Source organism: Lynx rufus, unplaced genomic scaffold (genome assembly GCF_022079265.1).
Source record: "Lynx rufus isolate CCGP_SWC_20201006 ecotype Redwood Valley unplaced genomic scaffold, mLynRuf1.p SCAF_16, whole genome shotgun sequence".
NCBI classification, from domain to species: domain Eukaryota; kingdom Metazoa; phylum Chordata; class Mammalia; order Carnivora; family Felidae; genus Lynx; species Lynx rufus.
The window spans coordinates 13,357,313-13,381,184 of NW_025814830.1; the positions used below are offsets into that span (position 1 = coordinate 13,357,313).

At 39.0% G+C, this 23,872-nt stretch overlaps 1 protein-coding gene across 2 annotated transcripts in view; it reads right to left on the reverse strand.

Moving 5' to 3' along the window:
* Positions 1-15,746, reverse strand: part of ZNF461 (zinc finger protein 461) — a 32,192-nt gene extending 16,446 nt beyond the window's left edge. Inside the window, exons 1-2 of one of the 2 annotated variants that reach the window (XM_047078153.1) lie at positions 15,587-15,746; positions 13,313-13,404 (exon numbers count right to left, since the gene is read on the reverse strand). Coding sequence is in view for 1 of the 2 variants with exons in the window: in XM_047078152.1 (XP_046934108.1) it covers positions 13,313-13,321 (9 nt within the window). In the remaining variant the exon portion in view is untranslated. The remainder of the gene's footprint in view (positions 1-13,312; positions 13,405-15,586) is intronic. The other variant, XM_047078152.1, reaches the window with a different exon arrangement.
* Between the last annotated feature and the right edge of the window lie 8,126 nt (positions 15,747-23,872).

Genomic DNA, 23,872 nt, shown 5'->3' on the forward strand with positions numbered 1-23,872 from the left:
ACAGGTTCTTAAAAATTCAATTTCTGCAGGGGCGCCTGGGTGGCTCAGTCAGTTAAGCGTCCGACTTCGGCTCAGGTCACGATCTCGCGGTCCGCGAGTTTGAGCCCCACGTCGGGCTCTGGGCTGATGGCTCAGAGCCTGGAGCCTGCTTCCGATTCTGTGTTTCCCTCTCTCTCTGCCCCTCCCCCGTTCATGCTCTGTCTCTCTCTGTCTCAAAAATAAATAAACGTTAAAAAAAAATTAAAAAAAAATTCAATTTCTGCAGACACATCCCTTACACATGGTGGAAAACTGTTAGCCATCTAGAAATTTAAAAAATAAGTAGAGGTTCCCAACTAAGTTAAATAGCTGGAAATTTTTTAATCTTTCCAGATGTGTCATGAAAACCTCCATCTTGAGAAAAAGGACTTGAAGATTTTTCTTCATTATTATGATATCATGTCATAAGCATTTTTTACTTTTCAGGCAAATTCTTTAGTAAATATCTAGTATATCTTGTATTTTCCAAGGATAGATAGAACAACATTTCCCATCCCATATGCTCTTCTTCAGTGTAATCTGGACATGCCCCCACACCATTTGTATAGGAACTATGTTCTCTGCCCCTGAACCGGATCCTGAGAAAACAAGTTAACTTACTCAACTTAAAGTATAGCAGAAATGACTTCTGAAGCTAGAATATAAAAATGTCTCCCTATCCAGTGAGAACCTACACCAATTCCTATAATGTAGATTTGAAAAAGTAAAAATTGTGGAAAAATTCGAAGATTTCTCATGTGTGATTCAATTAACCATTTTTTCCCTGACAACAGCACTTCCAGTGAGGACATCTTAGCTGGGTGGCTGGTTTTTCTCCTACAGTCTTACTCTGCTCTCAATCTCACATTGTCCTCTCTGCTCCTCAGTGCTGGTGCCAACAACTGTCCCTCCTTCTCTAAAATCTAATGTCGTCATTTTATCAGACTATACATGCATTATTTCTACTTATTATAGTGATTAGCTGACATCCGGCTTTTCCCCCCTAGGAATTTTACTCCTGGCTCAGTGCCACTATCTCCAATACTACTCCTACATTAATTTCAGTAATTTCAAATATCTATATAAGTATTCCATCTATTATCCTGGCCTCCCAATTCTCTCACCTCCTCTCCAATGATCTTGCCTTCCACTCTAGTTTACTCTTCAGGTCACTACCCTAGTAACTGCAACATCTCCAAAATATCAAGTGTCCTTCTCTCTGGTCACCTTTATTATTATTTTTTAATGTTTTATTTTATTTTAGGGAGAGAAAGCAGGGGAGGGGCAGAGAGAGAGAGGGAGACAGAGGATCAAAAGCAGGCTCTGCACTGACAGCAGAAAGTCCAATGTGGGGCTCAAACTCACCAATGACGGGATCATGACCTGTGCCAAAGTCGGACGCTTAATTGACTGAGCCACCTAGCTAGGCGCCCCACCTTTTTTTTTTTTTAATTATTTAATTTCTTTTGAGAGAAAGAGAGAGACAACATGCGTGCATGAACAGGGGACGGGCAGAGAGAGAGGGAGAGGGAATTCCAAGCAGGTTCTGTGCTGTTACAGTGCAATCTCTGGTCACCTTTACATTGTCACTCACCCCACTCATACCTCTTCTCTTCTTACCCAACTTAAATTCTATGTTCAACTAATCATCTAACTTCATAATGACTGCTAAAATGAATTTCCTTTTCATACTTGTTTAGCAAAGCCTGAATCCTAGATAAATCTAACTCTTTTCTTACTCTGTCACTGTATCTATGTAGCTAAACATGACTAGAGAAAATAACCAACCTTAATGACAGGTTTTCATTTTTATATTTTATTTTCCTTTCTTAAATGGTTCAGAACAACAACAACAAAAAAGATAAACATTCAGAGGTCTTATTCCCAACCCTTTCCTTTCCATTGTCTCCCACCTCCTAACCGCTATAGATGAGCAATTTTATAAGGTTTTTTTTGTATGTCTTTGCAAAGTTTTTAAGCAATTATAAATACATATGTATGTATTATTTTTCACACTTTTACACAAAAGGTAACGTACTATAATATATACATTGTTCTGTATTTGATTTTTGAATTCTAAGGTTAATGGTTTCCTTATTTTCCTATAGGTACATATCACCCATTTTTTGTATTTATCATAGTTTATTTAACCAGGCATCTATAAATGGACACTTGGTTGTTTCTAATCTTTTGCTATAATAAGCAACAGTGCAATGAATACTTCTATAAATGTGTCATTTTGTATATACACAGATATATCTGTAACAGAAAATCTCAGAAATCAGATTGCTAGGTCAAAATGGAAAATACACTTGTAATTTTGGTAGATGCTATCAAATTTGCCCTCCACAGCAGCTGGACGATTTTCTCAGATACCAGCAATATATGAGAGTACCTGTTTCCTCACAGCAAAGCCAGAAAAGTTTTTTTTTCAAAATATTTTGTTTTTATCCATTTAATAAAGTAAAGAAATTGTATGTCAGTAGAATTTTAATTGGTATTTCTTGAATTATTTATTGAGTATTTTTTAAGGGCTTTTTATGTTTCTTTTCCTGTGAAAACTCTGTTCATATACTTTGACTCTATCCTACTGGGTTGTTGGTCTCTTTTTTAAATTTCTTAGTCTTTATAGGGGTGTCTGGATAGCTCAGTTGGTTAAGCATCTGACTTTGGCTCAGGTCATGATCTCATGGTTTGTGAGTTTGAGCTCCCCGTCAGGCTCTATGCTGACAGCTCAGAGCCTGGAGCCTGCTTTATATTCTGTGTGTGTGTCTCTCTCTCTGCCCCTCCCCCACTCGTGTGCACTCTCTCTCAAAATTAAATGTTAAAAAAATTAAAAAATAATAAATTTCTTAGTGTTTATAAATTAGATAAGTTTAGCATCTGTACATGAATTGTAAATACCTTCCCAATTTTGTAATTTCTCTTCTGACTTTGCTTACCAGTGTTTCTTGCCATACAGAAGTTTTTTTATTTTTATGTAGTCAAATTTGTTAATACTTTCTCTTTTAGTTCCTACAATTTTGAGTCTTAGTCAGGCAGTCCTTCCTCACATCAAAGTTATGAAGGAATTCTCCCATGTTTTAACCTGGTAATGTTATAATTGCATTTTAAAAACTTAAATGACTCAATTTAATTGGAGCTTATCCTATATGGTACATGAGATAAAGACTGGGCTTATTATGTTCCAACATGGCTACCTAGCTATCCAATACCATTCATCAAGTCTATCTTTAACCAAGGAGGTAAAAGAACTGTACCGTGGAAACTGTAAGATGCTGATGAAAGAAAAGTGAAGAAGACACATCTGAAAAGATATTCTATGCATAAGGAAATGGAAGAATTAACATTGTTAAAATGTCCACACTACTCAAAGGAATCTACAGATTCAATGTAATCCTTCAAATCCCAGTGGCATTGTTCACAGAAATAAAACAAACAATCCTAAAATTTGCATGGAACCACCAAAGACCTCAAATAACCAAAACAATCTTGAGAAAAAGGAACAAAGCTGGAGACATCACATGTCCTAATTTCAAACCACATTACAAAGCTATCATAATCAAAATAGTATGGTATTGGCATAAAAACAGACACACAGATCAATGAAACAGAACAAGGAACCCAAATACCACATACAGTCAATTAATTTATGACAAAGGAGCCAAGAATATACCATGAGAAAAGGACAGTCTCTTCAATAAATGGTGATGGGAAAACTGGACAACCATATGCATAACAATGAAACTGTAGCACTACCTTACACCATACACAAAAATCAACTCAAAATGGATTAAAGACTTGAATGTAGAACCTGAAACTATAAAACTTCTAGAGGCAATCATACAGGTAAAGGTACTTGACACTGGTCTTGGTGATGGTTTTTTTGGATTTGAAGAGCAAAGAAGAGCAAGAGCAGAAGAAGAGCCAGAAGAGCAAAGGCAACAAAAGCAAACATAAACAAATGGGACTATATCAAACTAAAAACCTTCTTTATAACAAAGGAAACCATCAAAAAAAGGAAAAGGCAACTTACAGGGAGAAAATTTTTGTAAATCATGTATCTGATAAGGATTTAATATTCAAAATATATAAAGGACTCCTACAACTCAATAGCAAAAGAAAATAAATAATAAATAATCTGATTTAAAAATGGGAAGAGGAATCAACAAAACTAAAAGGAAATTGATGGAATGGGAAAAGATATTTGCAAATGACATATCAGATAAAGGGTTAGTATCCCAAAGCTACAAATAACTTACCAAATTCAACTCCCAAAAAAACAAATAATCCAGTGAAGAAATGGGCAGAAGACAAGAATAGACACTTTTCCAAAGAAGACATCCACATGACCAACAGATACATGAAAAGATGCTCAGTCACTCATCATCAGGGAAATACAAATCAAAACCACACTGAGATACCACCTTATCCCCGTCAGAGTGTCTAAAATTAACAACTCAGGAAACAATAGATGCTGGCAAGGATATTATGAAACGGGAACCCTCTTGCACTATTGGTGGGAACGTAAACTGGTGCAGCCGCTCTGGAAAACAATGTGGAGGTTCCTCAAAAAATTAAAAATAGAACTACCCTATGACCCAGCAATAGAACTACTAGGAATTTACCCAAAGGATACAGGAATGCTGACTCACAGGGGCACATGTACCCCAATGTTTATAACAGCACTTTCAACAATAGCCAAATTATGGAAAGAGCCTAAATGTCCATCCACTGATGAATGGATAAAGAAGATGTGGCTTATATATACAATGGAATACCACTTGGCAATGAGAAAGAATGAAATCATGCTATTTGGGGCAACGTGGATGGAACTGGAGGGTATTATACTAAGTAAAATAAGTCAGTCAGAGAAAGAAAGATATATGTTTTCACTCATATGTGGAACTCGAGAAACTTAACAGAAGACCATGGGGGAAGGAAAGGGGAAGAAATAGTTACAAACAGAGAGGGAAGTAGGCAAACCATAAGAGACTCTTAAATACAAAAAACAGAGGGCTGATGGGGGACGGGGGAGAGGGGAAAATGGGTGATGGGCATCGAGGAGGGCACTTGTTGGGATGAGCACTGGCTGTTGTTACGTAAGTGATGAATCACGGGAATCTTCCCCAAAAAACAAGAGCACATTGTACATACTGTATGTTAGCCAATTTGACAATGAATTATATTTATTTATTTTTAATTTTTTTTTTAAACATTTATTTTTGAGAGACAGATAGAGACAGAGCATGAGCAGGGGAGGAACGGAGAGAAAGGGAGACAGAATCTGAAGCAGGCTCCAGGCTCCGAGCTGTCAGCACAGAGCCCGATGGGGGGCTCAAACTCATGAACCAGATCATGACCTGAGCTGAAGTCAGATGCCCAACCGACTGAGCCACTCAGGCGCCCCAACAATAAATTATATTTTAAAAAAAATTAAAAAATACAAATGGGAAGAGGATCTGAAAAGACATTTTTCCAAGGAAGACATAAAAACAGCCAACAGTTACATGAAAAGGTGTTTAAAATCACTGATCATCAGGGAAATGCAAATCAAAACCACAATGAGATATCTCCTTGTACCTGTTAGAATGGCTATTATCAAAAAGACAATACATAACAAGCATTGGCAAGGATGTGGAGAAAAGGGAACCCTTGTGCACTGTTGGTGAGAAATGTAAACTGATGAACCTACTATGGAAAACAACATGAAGATTCCTCAAAAAAATTGAAAATAGAACTACCATATGATCCAGCAATTCCACTTCTGGGTAATTATCTAAAGGAAATTAAAATATCTACTTGAAAAAATACTGGGACTTCCATGTTCACTGCAGCATTATTTATAATAGGCAACACAATAAAACAACCTAAATGTCCACCAAAGGATGAATGGATACGGAAAATGCGATACAGACACATGCACACACAGCTATTATTCAGCCATTAAACAAAACAAGGAAATCTTACCATTTCCAACAACTTGGATGGACCTTGATGGCATTATACTAGGTGAAGTAAGTCAGACAGAGAAAGACAAATACCACATGATCTCATTTATGTGTGAAATCTAAAAACAGAAAACAAAACTCAAACTCATAGGTACAGAGAACAGGCTGGTGGCTGTCAGAGGCACAGGGAGATGGGTGGGCAAAATGGAAGAAGGTGGTCAAAAGGTTATAAACTTCCAGTGATAAAATTAATAAACCCTTGGGAGATATAATGTACAACATGGTGACTATGGTTATAAATACTCTACTGTATATTTGAAAGTTGCTAAATGACTAGATCTGAAAAGTTCTCATCACAAGAAAAAAACTTGTAAGTATGTGTGGTAATGAATATTAACTAGACTCACTATGGTGATTACTTTGTAACATATACATAACATATACATATACTGAACTATATTGTGTACCCAAAACTAACATATGACAGGCCAATTATATCTTAATAAAAAAGTCCATCATTAGCCTACTGTTTTGAGATGTCACTTTTATCCATATTAAATTACCATTTGCAGGTACATTTCTAGATTTTTCCATTCCATTCTTTTGATCTATTTATAAATCAGTACCATGGTGTTTTAAGTATCATGCTTTACATTATGTATAATTATATAAATTATCTGGCAGAACTTATTTCTTCTCTAATAGGGGATTAACAAGATTCAGAATCACAGTCAACAATATATAATATACAATGTTGAGTACACAATCAAAAATCATTAGGGGTGTGGGGCGCATGGGTGGCTCAGTCAGTTGAGCGCCCAACTTCGGCTCAGGTCATGATTTCACGGTCCGTGGGTTCCAGCCCTGCGTCGGGCTCTGTGTTGACAGCTCAGAACCTTGAGCCTGCTTCAGATTATGTGTCTCCCTCTCTCTCTGCCCCTCCCCCACTCTGTGTGTGTGTCTCTCTCTCCTTCAAAATAAACATTAAAAAGAATTTTTTTAATCATTAGATTACTAGTAAAAGATTTACTAGAAATACAAAAAAGAAGAAAATGTGACCCATACTCAAAACAAAATCACCTAATAGAAACACAAATAAATGATTCAGATGTTGAAATTAGTTAGCAAAGATTTGAGAACCTTAGGTACTTTAAAAGAACCAAAGGCAAATCCTGAAATTGAGAAATAAAAATTCACTGGATGGATCTATAGCAGATTAAACACAATAGAAGAAAAGATCAGTAAATTTCAAGACAAGCCCATAGGAATCACTCACTGAAAGTCCAGAGAGAAGACTAAAAAAAAATTTAAAAACCGAAAAGAGCCATAATGTTCCATGAGACACTTGTCAATCCAACATATGTGTAATTGGAGACTCAGAAAAGCAAAACAAGGCTAAAAAAATCTTTAGAAACATTTGGGAAAATATTTTCAAATTTCATTTTTTAAATATTGATTTATTTATTTTTGAGAGAGAGGACAAGTGGGGGAGGGGCAGAGAGAGAGAGAGAGGGAGACACAGAATCTGAAGTAGGCTCCAGGCTCTGAACTGTCAGCACAGACCCTAACGTGGGGCTTGAACTCACAAACCATGAGATCATGACCTGAGCCAAATGCAACACTTAACCAACTGAGCCACCCAGGCACTCCCAAATTTCATTTTTAAAAAAGCAACTCATAGATTCAAGAAGCTAAACGAACCCCAAGTAACATAAAAACAAAGAATACTAGGGGCACCTAGCTGGCTCAGTTGAGAGAGCACGATCTCAGGGTCACGAGTTAGAGCTCCACATTGGGTGTAGAGATTACTTAAATAAAAGTTTGAAAAAAACACACAAAGAATACTATACCTATGATCATTATAAACAGCCCACTGAACACCAAGGAAAATGAAAAAAAAAAAATCTAATAACAATGGAGGCAAGACAGTATCGTTAAAATGCTGAAAGAAAGCTGTCAACCCCTAATTCTATATCCAACTGAAATCTTTCAGAATTGATGGGGAAATAAAGCTTGGGGTTTTGTGTGTGTATTCTGGTTTGTTTTTTGAGAGAAATGAAAGCTGAGAGGTTTGTAGCACAGAAGACCTATGTTATTAAAAATGTTAAAAGCAAGTTCTTCAGGGGGACAAAAAATTGACATTAGGTAAAACCTTCTATCCACAGAGGAATGAAGAGTACCAGAAATGGTAAATCAGGAGGTAAATAGAAAAGATATCATTTTAATTTCAGAATTTCTTCAAAAGATAATTGAAGAAAGAAAAGCACTGTGGTTTTATGTATTTAGAAATAAAATATATGACAACAGAAAAAAAGTGTGAGGGGAAAATGGAAGTATCTAGCTATAAGATTTCTGCATTACTTGTGAAGTTGTACAAAATTATTAGAAGACTGTGGGGCACCTGGGTGGCTCAGTTGATTAGGCGTCCGACTTCAGCTCAGGTCACGATTTCATGGTTCGTGAGTTCCAGCCCCACGTCAGGCTTTATGCTGACAGCTCAGAGCCTGGAGCCTGCTTCAGATTCTGTGTGTGTGTCTCTCTCTCTGCCCCTCCCCTACTCGCACCCTGTCTCTCTCTCTCAAAAACAAATGTAAAAAAAAATTTTTTTTTCTTTTTAAATACTAGAAGACTATAATTATCTATTTTTAAGGGCATATTGGAAGCTGCCTGGGTGGCTCAGTTGGTTAAGCATCTGACTCTTGATTTCCACTTAGGTCCGATTTCGTAGTTCATGAGATTGAGCCCTGCAGTTGGCTCTATGCTGACAGCACAGAGTCTAGTTGGGATTCTCTCTCTGCCCCTTCCCCACTTGTGCTTGCTTTCTCTCTCTCTCTCGAAATAAGTAAACTTAAAAAATCAAAATAAAAGCATATTGGAAACCTTAGAACAGCCCCTAAAACAATAAAAGAGTAAAAATAGTATAGCTAATAATCCTATAATGGAGATAAATAAAATACTAAAAAAGTAGTGGAGACACATGAAATACTAAAAAATATAACATGTGTCCAAGAGAAGGCAGGAAAATGGGGGGGTGGGAAGAAGAACAGGTGACAAGAAAATAAATTAAAACCTAATAATCACGTTGAATTTAAACAGTCCATGGAGAGGTCAGCAAACTTTTTCTGAAAAGGCTCACTTAGTAAATATTTTAGGCTCTGTGAGTCACATATAGTCCCCACCACATATTCTTCTTTATTTATTTATAACCCTTCAGAAATGCAGAATCCTTCATAGATTGAGGCTGTAGGCTGGACTAGGCCAGCATGCCACAGATTGCCAACCCCTAGTCTAGATACTTGAAGGTAGAGATTATCAGACTAAATAAAAAAGTAGAACTGCACTATGTGCTGTTATATGAGATACACTTAAAATCAGTTAAAATGAAAGGATAGGGAAAAGATATGCCACGATGTAACAATAAAAGAAACTGAAGCAGTTATATTAATAAAGAGAACAGAATGCAAGAAAAAGAGTATTACCAAAAGGAACATTTCATAATAAAGGGGTCAATTCATCAAGAGGACATAGAAATCTTGGGGCACTTGGCTGGTTCAGTTAGAAGAACATGCAACTCATATCTCAGGGTTGTGAGTTTGAGCCCCATGTTGGGTGTAGAGATCACTTAAAAATAAATAAATAAACAGGGGCGCCTCGGTGGCTCAGTCAGTTAAGTGCTGACTTCGGCTCAGGTCATGATCTCACAGTTCGTGAGACTGAGCCCTGCATTAGGCTTTGTGCTGACACCTCAGGGCCTGAAGCCTGCTTCAGATTCTGTGTCTCCTCTCTCTGCCCTTCCCCCAGTCACACTCTGTCTCTCTCTCTCTCAAAAATAAAATAAACATTAAAAATTTTTTTTTAATAAATAAAACACAAACAAAAAAAAGAGGACATAGCAATCCTAAATATGCATGCACCTAACAGAATTTCAAAACACATAAAGCAATACTGACAGAACTGTAACAGATAAATCTGCAGCTTTATTTGTAGATTTTAGCAGTCCTCTCTCAGTAATTGATAGACCAAGGGACCAAAAGATCAGAAACATAGAACACTTGATCACCACTACAAACCACTTGATTTCATTGATAAACACGCTATCTAACAATAGTATAACACCCCTTTTTTTTCTCAAATGCACATTGAGCATTGACCAAGACAGTACACATTTTGGACCATAAAACAAGTTTCAATAAATTTAAAAGGATCAATGTTCCAGAGTATGTTCTCTGACCACAACAGAAGTAAATCATGAATTAAATGAATTAAAAAAGAAATTCAGAAAGACCTGAATTCAGAATTCAGAAAGATCTAAAAAGTCCCCCAAAATTTGGAAGTTAAAGAAGACTCTTCTAAGTGGCCCATCGCTAAAAGAAAAAACAGAATTATGAACTCAGAAAAGAAGAGAAAATTAAGCACAAAGTATGCAGAAAGAAGGAAAGAATAAGATCAGTAATCAATGAAATAGCAATCTAACCAATGGTAAACTGGAGAGAAAAATCAATAAAACTAAAAGCTAGTTCTTTGAAAAGATCAATAAAATTGATAAATTGCTTGTATATTGATCAAGAAAAATAGACATGAATTATCAATATCTGACAGGCATTAAAGGGATAATAAGAGAATATTATAAACAGCTTTATGCTAATAAATTTGACATCAAAATGGAAATAAACTAATTCCTTACAAGATAAATTACTAACTTGATTCAAGAAGAAATAAAATCCCCAAAAGCCCTGTCAATTAAAGAAATTAAAGTCTCTCCATGAAGAAAACTCCATTGTGTTTGCTTTCTACTGCTGCTACAACAAATACAGTAGCTTAAAACAGCACATTTATCATCTTACAGTCTGTATGTTAGAGGTCCAACAAGGGTTTCAGTAGACTAACTCAAGGTGCCAGCAGGGCTGTGTACCTTTCTGATGACTCTAGGAAAGAGTCTATTTCCTTGCCTTGCCAAGTTTCTGGAGGCCACTTAGGTAGGTCATGGACCCCTTCCTCCATCTTCAAAGCCAGGAGTATGCATATTCCATTCTCACATCTCCCTCTGACCCTGATTCTTCAGATAATCCAAAATAATGTCCCCATCTCAAAATCATTAATTTAATCACATCTGCAAATTCCCTTTTGCCAGATAAGGTACCATATTCACAGGTTCCAGGATTAGCATGTAGATAATACTGGGGATCATTATTCTGCCTACCACAGGTGCATTTGTTGTTGAAGTCTATCAGACAATTAAGGAAGAAATAACACAATTCAAAAAATTCTTCCAGAAAACAGAAGAGGATGCATTTCTTGACTTATTTTATAAATTAACGTAGAATAAAGACATTTTCACATAAAGGACGTTGAGAGTATTTATCATCAGAAAACACAAACTATAGGAAATGCTGAAGGAAGATCTTTCAGCTAAAAAGAAATGTGATATAGGAGCGCCTGGGTGGCTTAGTCGGTTAAGCACCCGACTTTGGCTCAGGTCGTGATCTTACAGTTTGTGGGTTTGAGCCCCACATCAGGTTCTGTGCTGACAGGTCTCTCTCACTGCTTCGTTTTGTCTCCCTCTCTCTGTCCCTCTTTGGCTTGCACTGTCTTTGTCTCTCAAAAAATGAATGTATGTTAAAAAAATAATAATAAAATTTAAAATTAAAAACAAAAAGAAATTATATCAAACAGAAATTCAGATCTCAAGAAGTGAGAGTAGCTGAAAATAGTATATACATGGATGCATTTGCAAATAATCCAATAAAGTATTTTTTCAAAATCCTTCACTTCTGTGGATTTTCCCTTTAAAATTTTTATATTGTGCTTTCTTTTTCTTTCCTAATTTGAGGTTTGTCATATTATCTTATTAATAATGTTTTTCCTGTTTTCTAACACATATAATTTTTATTTTTATAAATCCCCTCCATATTTCCGACTACTTCCTTTCAACTTAAATATTTTCATTATTTTTGTTAGAAGGACTTAAAGCTGTAACTTTTCCCTTAGAGTCTTACTTAAACTAAATCCCATGGGTTCCAAAATATAGTACTATCATTGAGTACTAGAAATCCTTTGCTTTTAGATTATATTTCTTCTTTGATCCAGGAGTTATTAAGATGGATTTTACAAACTGTTGCTAAGAGTAACTTTATTTTTCTGATTTTGTTGTTATCTTAGCTGCATTGTGTTCAGAGAACATGGTTTATCATTTCTACTTATTTGGAGTTCAGTGTGGCCTAATATTTTATCATTTTTTCTGAATGGTCTATGGAGACTTGAAAAGAATGTATATTCATCATTACTAGGATACAGAATTGAATATATATCAAAAAGGTAGATTTGATGGAGTATTTCATCCTTACAAAATGTGTTCACTTGGCCTGACTTTGACTGAAAGGGTTAATTAGTATCCTCTACCACTTTCTTCTACTATCTGCTTTCCTATTTGCTCAAGGAAATTTGATGGTATACTATTTGATACATGTGCATTTATAACTATTTTGTCTTCGTTTTGAAATGTATACCTTAGAATTACATAGTGCCCTTCTTTGCCAGGTTTAATGGTGGGATATAGCCTGAATTTTTGTCTGTTTTTGGTTTCCATTTGTCTGGTATACTTTATCCATCCTTTCATTAAATTTTCTGAATCACTTAAGTGTCTAATGCAGAGAGTTGAGTTTTTGAGACTCAATCTAAAGGCCTTTTTCTTTTAATAGGTGAGTTAAAAATCATGTATATTTACTGATAGGACATATATTTGTTTTTTGGTCTTTGTTTTATCTTATAATTATTTTGCTCTTTACATATACACATTGTGTGTGTGTGTGTGTGTACCTGTGTGCCTTAAATCTTAAGTCTGGTGTTATATAAATTAGTTATTTTTTCTCTCTCTCACTACAAGTTAAGTTTCATAAGGGACAATTTGTAGGTGTCTTTTTCCCCTGCCCACCCCCCCCGCCACTGATTTATTCATAGTTACCTAGAAGAGTGCCTGTCACATAGCAGGTACTCAATAAATAATTATTAAATCACCTCATCAAACAAGAGAAACATATTTCTGACAAGAGAAACATATTTCCCTCAAAAGAACAGTATTTTTGTTCTCTCCTTCCCCTGGCAGAAGGCTGAGCATATGGGAAATGAAAAATGACTTACTGAATGAGTATAAGAACACTGGTTAGAAAGAAGAGGAGCAAAAAAGGAAGACTTTGAATTTTTGAAACCAACACTTACTCACTAGTCAGTTATTGTATGATAATCAATTGGGCAACAATATCAGGATAAAGAATGCTAATACTCCTATGACTATATATATAAAAAAAGACTGTATCAATTAGGAACAAAAAAACCCACCAACTTACATGGGCCATGGCTTTTTTTAGAATTCAATGTATTTATTAGTCCTCTTCTTAGTTCCACTTTAGAAGAAACTCACAGTCCAAAGAAAGTATTGCTGGATGAAAGGGGTTTAAAAAAAAAGACATCAGATGGTCTTGCCTCTTAGCACCCAAAGTGCTAATGTAGAATGACATTTTTCTTCCCCCTACATGTCTACTATGCCCAGTCCCCATACACACATACATAAACTGTTAGAGAGAAATTGGACAAATCCCAACCTTACTCAAAACAAGGAGGGAAGCCAGGTATAACAGGATGGATTCAAGAAAGACTGGAGCCAGGTTTTTTAGCAAGAAAGATTTAGAGAGGCAGACCAGTGTCCAAACCCTATGATAAAATGGACCCAACCAACATGTTCAGACTTATCCTGACAAGATCTTCACTGAAATAAAAGGGAAAAGATAAAGGAAATAGACATTACAAAAAGATCAGGGATAGAAAATGATCCAATGATCACTTGGATCAAAACGATCCAACGAGGGGTGCCTGGGTGGCTCAGTCAGTTAAGCGCCCGACTTCGGCTCAGGTCATGATCTCACAGTTTGTGAGTTCGAGCCCCACGTCGGGCTCTGTGCTGACAGCTCAGAGCCTGGAGCCTGCTTCAGATTCTGGATCTCCCTCTCTCTTTGCCCCTCTTCCACTCACGCTCTCTCTCTCTAAAATAAATATTAAAAAAATTTTTTTTAAATGTTCCAACAAATGTCTCACAAGAATTTCAAAAATAGAGACTGATGGTACACAGATGGAAAAGAAAAAATAAATAGAACAAAAATTTCCAGAACAAAATAAATACTTGAGACTTCAGTTTGAAGTACTGGTGAAATTTAAAAAATCACACCTGGGGGCACCCGAGTGGTTTAGTCAGTTAAGCGTCCCACTCTTGGTTTCAGCTCAGGTCATGATATCATGGGTTCGTGAGCTCCAGCCCTGCACTGGGTTCCCTGCTGCCTGTGAGGAGCCTGCTTGAGATTCTTTCTCTCCCCCGCCCCCCCCCCCCAACTCACTCTCTCAAAATAAACTTAAAAAAAAAAAATAAACTTCTTAAAAAAAAATCACACCTGGAAGCATCCTGGAAAATCTTCTGAAATTTATTCCTGAGTACAGACAAAAAGACCTAAATATCTTATAATAAAGAATTACAAAACAATGTGTATTGTAGTCTAATCTTTGGCGGGAAAATACATACATATATGCACAAATATATATATATATGCATATATGTATGCATATAAGGAAGGTGAAAGCATTTGTAATAAGGTGTTCAGAGTGGTTGAAGAAATACAGACAACTTTAGTTTAAATGAAGTAATATAATAAAAAATTTTTTAAAGTTAATATGAACATTTCAGATAAGAAACAGTACATAATAAATAATCTTAGACACTGATTTTGGATGTGCAATAGTGCCATTCTTTCCTCCTACTCTAGGTGTTCTTAAGGTGAATGGCAGAAGTAGTGAGGTAGAGAGTGGAGAAGAACTAGGAGACACCAGGCCTTTCCCAAATAATCTCCACACCCAACGTGGGGCTGGAACTAACAACCCAGAGATCAAGAGTTGCATACTCTGCGGCCTGAGCCCCCAACCAAGCCTTTCTTGAAGCTTAAAAATTGTGTGACCTTGAGGTGATGTGGAGTAGACATTGTCTGTGGCCATGGTAACTATGTTTCTATGATACTTGGTGATGTGTATGAGTTCTTCAGATAATTGTTGGGGATAAGGGCTAAGTGGGTATGAGGGCGGTTTGTGGTTGGGGAGGGGTTATTTTGTTTTGTTTTACCATACTTGTGGCTTTGTCCAAGGATGTGTGATGATAAACGTGGGTTGGATAATGTGATTTTGCCTTGTGTTGTATGAATCTACAAGTGACTACTGGAATGTCTCCCTAACTGACTGATTAGGTGAGCCTGGGTGTAATGATTTGTGGAACTGTGCTTTTCTCTTTTATGCAAGTATATGGGGCTTACACAAATAACCACCCGCAATCACAGTCACAATCACATACAAACCCCATTCACACAAAAGGTCGTGCAGACAATTACACTGTCACAAAAGCACGATCCCGAATCCAGTCGCTGTCACAACAAACAGCCAAATTTACTTATACACTTAAACTCTATAGTTTCCTTCACATACTCACAACAACCCAATCTATCCACCCTAGGGCAGCTCCCACACTTAAGAGGCCTAACACTCCAGACACTCCTCTTACCAAGCCCTCGAGCTCCAGGATTCCTTACCTTCAGCATCCTCAGGAAAGGTTCTAGTCCAAATTCTGATTCGCATTCCAGGCGAGGCCGGACGCCTCGCCCGGCACACACCACTGCCTCACCGCCCTCTGCGGCCGACTTTCCCACCGGAAGTAGCGTTGGACCACAGTGTCTTCTGGGAAACGTAGTCCGAAAGGGAAAACCCCCCCGGAACTGAACCAGGTAAATCTTCCAGGCTTCGGGATGCACCTGCGCAGCTTCGTTCGGGCCTCGAGTGATGTCACAACCTCCCCGTTTCCAAGGCTCAGACCCGAATTTGGGGTCTGAATTCTGGACCTCGGATTCCTCTGAGGGCGGATTTGAGGCCCGGCACCGTGGCTATCCCTACCCCCTCAACGTGGACGCGCACGTGCTGTGGTTTGAGAGGATTGTTGTTGTCTGGTGCGGAGGGATCCGGCTTTCATCTGTAAGGTGGCGGTGCGAGATATGTTGTCTGAGTCGGAAGGTGCGAGTGCCCGAGGGTGAGTCGGCACCAGAGGAAAAGGATGTACGTTACACCGACTGAGTTGTCATACGCGAGGCAAGTCGTTTGTGAAACGTTTTTGAGGCCGTTTGAAATAGCGGTCGTGCTGTATACCCGTGTGAGTTCACGCGGTGAACACGGCCACGTTCAGTGATTATGAGGTGGTGTAATATGACGTGGATTATGCGTGAGGGGCCATTTGAGACAGTATGATTGATTACGCACGCTTGCGGGCGACGAGGCTATGCGAGCAGTGACCTTGTAACGTTCTGTGGGAGGCTGTTTGTGTTGAGTCTACCATACTAACAGGAGCGGTTGGCTGTAGTGAGTGTCACGAGAAGGAAGGAAGCTGGACCTGCCCGAGACCCGGGGGACCCAGAGGGGCGGGGCGAGCGCGTACTGAGCCTTGCATATATGCGTGGGAGAGGCATGAAGCGACATGTGACGCCTAAGTGTGTGTGAGATACCAGAATTGACTGAGAGGGGTGGAAGCTAGTACAGATTACCTGCCAGAAGGGACAGATCTAAAGATTTCTAACCTTGTTGAAAGTCCAGAAACCCCATCTCAAACTGTGATGTGAGGAAATGTATCTGTGACAAGTGATTGTTTCTGAGTCTGATTATTGGTTACGTGTATGAGATGGTTTGCACTTGATATTGTCCAAGGTGTTGAGTGAAATATACAAAGTATGTGAAAGTGATGTGTTACTGTACCCAAGTCTCGGATGAATTGTATGACAGTGAAAGGGCAGGTGATTACAACGTTGTAACTTTGAGGTTGCTATATGTGAGCTTTAACTGAGTGTGACTCATGTGAGGGATTTGGTTAATTTGTTTTTGTGTGTTTTGATGCAACTTACGCAAGTTAGAAATCTGGATGGAAGATGGAGTGGTTATTATCTGAATGTAGTAACTATATGAGACATTGCAGTATTCTGGAGTGTGTGAAATTGAGTATGTGGTGATACCCACTCTAAACCTCTTTACTTATCTCTAGAAAGATAATGATAATTAAGTTTCCTGGAGCATTGGTTTTAACTTGAAAATTAAATTTCCAAGGGAAATTTTAAAAAACCTAACTATAACTTAAAACATGATTTTAAAAATATGAAATAATTTGAGGCACCTGGGTGACTCAGTGGCTTGAGCCTCGGACTCTTGATTTTGGCACAGGTCACGATCCCAGGGTCATGGGATTGCAACCTGATGGGGCTCTGTGCCGAGCGTGGAGCCTGCTTAAGATTCTCCCTCTGTCTCTCTCTGCTCCTCTCCCCCACGCTCGCTCTCTCTAAAATAAATTTCAAGTGGCACCTGAGTGGCTCAGTCAGTTAAACATCTGACTTCCGCTCAGGTCATGATATCATGGTTGGTGAGTTTGAGCCCCGTGACAGCACAGAGCCTGGAACCTGTTTCTGCGTCTCCTTCTCTCTCTGCCCCTCCCCTGCTTGCACTCTCTCTCTCTCTCAAAAATAAACATAAAATTTTTTAATTAAAAAAGTAAAATAAGTTTTAAAAATGTGAAGTAATTTATTGTGATGAATGCAAAATGATCATGAAAGATTTTTTTTTTTTAAATCTCTGTTATAGAGTAACTGGGAGTATGGTTGGTATTCTTTGGTGGAAGTGAAATAGGTGGGAGGTCTACTAAGGTCTTAATCTGTACAAGTGAGAGTTCTAGGTGAAGTGAACAAAAGCATAAAAGCAGTTATGGCCCTTCAGTCAATTCTCAGACTTGACCCTTGCATATACAGACACAGAACCCCTTGAATGAAAAACCCTTGTCACACTGCTAGAAATGTATGCTGATAACTTTCCCCCATGCCTTCCCAAAGGAACCCACAGCCTTTACCACGTGATTGGATAGTAAGGAAAAGGAAATAATCAGACCCTGGACACTGGTTTTGAGCTGACACAAATTCCAGGAGACCACAAACCTCATTGGTCTACCAATCAGAGTAGGGGTTTATAGAGGTCAGCTGAGCGATGGAGTTTTAGCTAAGGTCCATCTCATAACAGACCCAATGGGTGCCTGAACCCATGAACCCATCGTGTGTTTTTCCCCCAATTCTGTAATGGATAATTGGAATAGGTATACTCAGCAACTGTCTCTCTGGCCTGTTGAGTGAGGGCTAATATAATGGGAAAGGACAAGTAGAAATTACTAAAAAAAAATAATAAACCAAAAGCAATATTACATGCTTGGAGGGATTGCAGAGATTAGTGCCACCATTAAGAACTTTAAAGATGCAGGGGTGGTGATTCCCACCGTATCGCCATTCAACTTGCCTATTTGGCCTCTGCAGAGGACGGATCTTGGAGAATGACTGTGGATTATCATAAGCTTAATCAGGTGGTAACTCCAATTGTAGCTATTCCGGCAGATGTGGTTTCATTGCTTGAGCAAATTAACGCATCCCCTGGTACCTGCTATGCAATTACTGACAATTCCCCCCCGCCCTCCATCCCTGTTAATAAAGACTACCAGAAGCAGCTGTTTTCAGTTGGCAAGAACAAGCAATGTATCTTCAATGTCCTACCTCAGCAGTACATCAGCTCTCCAGCCCTATAATTTAGTTTACAGGGATGATAATTTAGTTCACAGGGATCTTAATTATCTTTTCCTTACACAAGGTGTTACACTGATCAATTACATTTGATGACATTATGCCTATAGGACCTAGTGAGCAAGAATTGGCAACTACTCTAGATTTACTGGTAAGACATCTGTATGTCGGGGTTGGGAAATAAATCCAACAAGAACTTAGAAGCGTTCTACAACCTCGGTGACATTTCTAGGGATCCAGTGGTGTGGGACATGTCATGATATCCCTTTTAAAGTGAAGGATAGGGGGGGCGCCTGGGTGGCGCAGTCGGTTAAGCGTCTGACTTCAGCCAGGTCACGATCTCGCGGTCCGTGAGTTCGAGCCCCGCGTCGGGCTCTGGGCTGATGGCTCAGAGCCTGGAGCCTGTTTCCGATTCTGTGTCTCCCTCTCTCTCTGTCCCTCCCCCGTTCATGCTCTGTCTCTCTCTGTCCCAAAAATAAATAAACGTTGAAAAAAAAAATTTTTTTAAAAAATAATAAAGTGAAGGATAGGGGAGTCTGGGTGGCTCAGTTAGTTAACCCTCTGACTCTTGATTTTGGCTCAGGTCAGGATTTCACGGTTCATGAGGCTCTGGGTTGACAGCTATTGGAATTCTCTGTTTCCCTCTCTCTCTGCTCCTCCACCCACGTGCTTGTGCATGCGCTCTCTCTTCTCAAAAATAGTGAAGGATAAGTCATTGTATTCTGGCTCCTCCTACAAGTAAGAAAGAGTCACAAAGCCTCATGAACCTTTGGATTTTGGAGCAACATATTCCTCATTTGGGTGTGTTACTTTGGCCCACTTATCAATTGACATGAAAAGCTGCAGATTTTGAGTAAGGTCCAGAACAAGAGAAGCCTCTGTGACTCTGCAACGGGTCCAAATTGTTGTGCAAGCACTTTGCCACTTGGGCCATAAGGACTAGTAGATCCAATGGTGTTTGAGGTATCAGAGGCAGATAGTGATGCTGTCTAGAGCCTTTGGCAGGACCCAAAGGTGGGTCACAGCACAGGCCCTTAGAATTTTGAAGCAAAGCACTGCCGTTCTTTGTAGTTACTCTCCTTCTGAGAAACAAATTTTGGCCTGCTACTGGGCCTTAGAGATTAAACACTAAACCATTGGCCACCAAGTTACCACATGACCTGAGCTGCCCATCATGAACTGGGTGTAATCTGACCCAACAAGCCATTAAGTTAGGTGTACATAGCAGCACTCCCATAAAGTGATGTATAAGTGATTAGGCCAAGGGTGCCCTGAAGGCACAAGTAATCCTATTGGGCAGAGCTTTGAGCAGTGCACCTGGTTGTTATCTTTATTTTTATTTTATTTTTTTGCTTGGAAGAAGAAATGGCCAGATGTGCAATTACTTAGCAATTCACAGGCTGTGGTCAGTGGTTTGGCTGGATGGTAGGAAGGGAACATGATTGGAAAATGCCAAGGGAACATGCCAAGGAAATCTCAGAAAGATGGACAGACCTCTCTGAAGGGTAAAAGTGAAGCTATTTGTGTCCCATGCTAAATGCTCAGCAGAGGATTTTAATAAAGTGGATAGGATGACCCAGTCTGTGGACACAGTCAGTTTCTTTCCTCAGCCATCCCTGTCATCATCCAATGAGCTCTTGAACAAAGTGGTGATTATGCATGGTTCAGCAACATGGGTTTCCAGTCATTAAGGCCAGCCTAGTTATAGCCACTGCTGAATGCTCAGTCAGCCAGCAGCAGAGACCAACACTGAATCCTCAATTTGGCGCCATTCTCTGATGGCAGGTTGATTACATTGGATGTTTCCATCATGGAAACGGCAGCATTTTTTTCTTATTGGAACAGACACTCTGGATACAGATTTGCCTTTACCGCACATAATGCTTCTGCCAAAACTATCAATGGACTTACAGAATGCCTTATCCATTATCATGGTATTCTCCACAGCATTGCTTCTGATCAAGGAACTCATGCCATAGTAAATGAAGTGCAGCAGTGGGCCCATCCTTATGGAATTCACTGGTCTTACCAAGTTCCCCACCATTCTGAAGCTGCTGGCTTGACAGAACAATGGAATGATGTTTTGAAGACTCGGTTACAATGCCAGCTAGATGGCAGTATCTGACAGGGCTGGGGCATGGTTCTGCAGAAGGCTGTATATGCTCTGGTATCAGCATCCAATATCTGGTACTCTTTCTCCCATAGCCAAGATTCACAAAGCCAGGAATCAAGGGGTAGAAATGGGAGTGACACCACTCACTATTACCCCTAGTAACCCAACAGCAAAATCTTTGCTTCCCTCCCCACAACCTGTACTCTGCTGCCTAGAGGACTTAGTTCCAAAAGGAGGAATGCTTTCACCAGGAGATACAATGGTTCCATTTAAGACTGCTACCCAGCCACTTTGGGTTTCTCATCCCTCTGAATCAAAAGGCAAAGAAGGAAGTAAGTGTGCTGGTTGGGGTGAATGATCTTGACTACCAAGGGGTGGTTGGACTGCTGCTCCACAAGGGAGATGAGGAAGAGTATATCTAAATTACAGGAGATCCTTTTGGGCATCTCTCTCTCATTTTTTATTATTATTTTTTTTAAGTTTATTTTTGAGAGAGACAGAGTGCTAGCAGGGGAGGGTCAGAGAAAGAGGGAGACACAGAATCCAAAGCAGGCTCCAGGATCCTTGCTGTCAGCACAAGAGCCTGACGCAGGGCTTGAGCCCATGAACCATGAGATCATGACCTGAGCTGAAGTCCGACGCTTAACTGACTGAGCCACCCAGGAACCCCCTCTCTCTTTTTTAAATTTTATCTATCTATCTATCTATCTATTTATTTAAGTAATTGCTACACCCAATGTGGGGCTTGAACTCACAACCCTGAGGTGAAAAGTCACACGCTCTTCCAACTGGGCCAGCCAGGCACCCCACTTTGGGGCATCTCTTAATATTACCATGCCCTATGTTTCAAGCGGATGGCAAACTACAAACTATAAAGGCAGGATTACTCATGGGCCAGACTCCAAGTATAAATGTTTGGGTCACTCTACCAAGTAAATAACTATGACCAGCTGAGGTGCTTGCTGAGGGCAAAGGGAATATGCAATGGGTGGTGGAAGAAGGTAGTTTTAAATGCCCACTACAACCATGTGACCAGTTTCGGAAACTAGGACTATAATTTTCATGAGTTTTTCTTCCTTATTTTTCTGTGTTTGTATGTATGTATAGAAATATCTTTGTTCCTTTTTTTATCCCTTTATCATGTACTATAAAATGTTTTGATCTTATATCATAGTATTTAAGTATTATTAACTTGACATCATAATATTTAAGCAATGGGATATAAGGGAGAAAAGTAAACATCATGCAAGACTGCATCCTCATCTAGGAGAAGGATTAGTGTGTTTTTTGGTTTTATGCAGGATAGTTGTATCATGTAGGTGGAAGTATGACCTTGTTATTGTTTTTATTCAGATATTAAGTATGTTTAGGAAAATACATATAGGTGCCAAGTTGACAAGGGGTGGACTTATGGTGGCTAATTTTATGTAACTTGGCTAGGCCATGATGCCCAGATATTTGGTCAAATATTCTGGATGTTTCAGGGAAGGTGTTTATTAGATTAGATTAACATTTAAATCAATGGACTTTGAGTAGACCAGATTGCCCTCCAGAATGTGGGTGGACCTCATCCAATCAGTTGAAGGCCCTAAATAGACTAAAGACTGACCTCCCTCAGAGCAGAAAGGGACTCTGCCAGCAGAAAGCTTTTTGACTCAAACTGCAACTGTTCCCTGGGTGTTCAATCTGCTGATGTGACCTGCAGATTTTGGACTTAAGCTTCCATAATCTCATGAGCCAATTCCTTAAAATCTTTCTTTTTTTTTTTTAATATTTGTTTGTTTGTTTGTTTATTTATTTATTTTTGAGAGAGAGAGAGAGAGAGAGAGAGAGAGACAGAGCATGAGTTGGAGAGGAGCAGAGAGGGAGGGAGACACAGAATCTGAAGCACTCTCCAGGCTCTGAGCTGTCAGCACAGAGCCCGACGCAGGGCTTGAACTCATGAACTGTGAGATTGTGACCTGAGCCTAAGTCATAGACTTAACCGACTGAGCCACCCAAGCGCCCCCTTAAAATCTCTTTCTTAACCTCTTCTCTCTCTCTCTCAGTACACACACACGTGCACACACACACACACACACACATCCTGTTGGTTCTTTTTCTCTGGAGAACTCTTAATACACTATTCTAAATACATGCATTGTCTAATTTAATCCTCATGAGAACGCTGTGAGGGAGGTGTTACCATTCCCAGTTAACTGCTTAAGCAAGTGAGGCATCAAGGACTGAAATAAATTGTGAAATGTCGCAGAGTTCCTGAGAGATTAAACCAGAATTTGAGTTCCCAATCCCTCAATCTTTTTTTTTTTTTTTAATGTTATATTGAGAGATAGTGTGCATAAGCAGGGAAGGGGCAAAGAGAGGGGGAGAGAAAGAATCCCAAGCAGACTTCTTTTTGTCAGCACAGAGCCTGACCTGGGGCTGAATCTCATGAAACCATGAGATCATGACCTGAGCTGAAATCAAGAGTCAGACACTTAACCAACTGAATCACCCAGGCACCCCACACTCAGTCTTTATTTAACTAACAGATTCTACTATTTTCCAACTCTATACTTTCTGCTGTCTTTCGCTAAGCCATTCCTGATGAGTATCCCTCTTTGACAGTTAAATTGAAGCCAAAATTATAGTGATTATAATGTGGTCTATCATATCTTATTTACACATTGTTTATTCTGAAACTTTTTTCTAATTATTATCAGGAATTCTTCAGTGAACATCCTTGTAATGTTTATTTGTTCATTTTTAATTTTTCCTAGGACAAAGTATCCTAGAAGTGGGATTTCTGTGTAAGACACTGGACATGCCTGCAGTATGCAAAAAGTTGTGCCTATGTACTTGGAAGAAACACAAATGAATAAGATATAATTGCTTCCTTTATGTTGTTCATAATCCAACAGGGGAAATAAAAGTAGGTCAAAGGCTGAGCACGACAAAGACCTCTGGAGAAGTACCGATGATCAACCATGGGAGTTGACAAGAAAGAATTCTAACTATAGCTACATGTCCAAATCCCAAATTATTGTGGATTCACAGGAATTCTGAGTGCGAATTTTCCCTAGTCAAGTTTATGCCTTACGGTTTTGATTCTCTTGATGTTAGATCCAAAGGGAAAC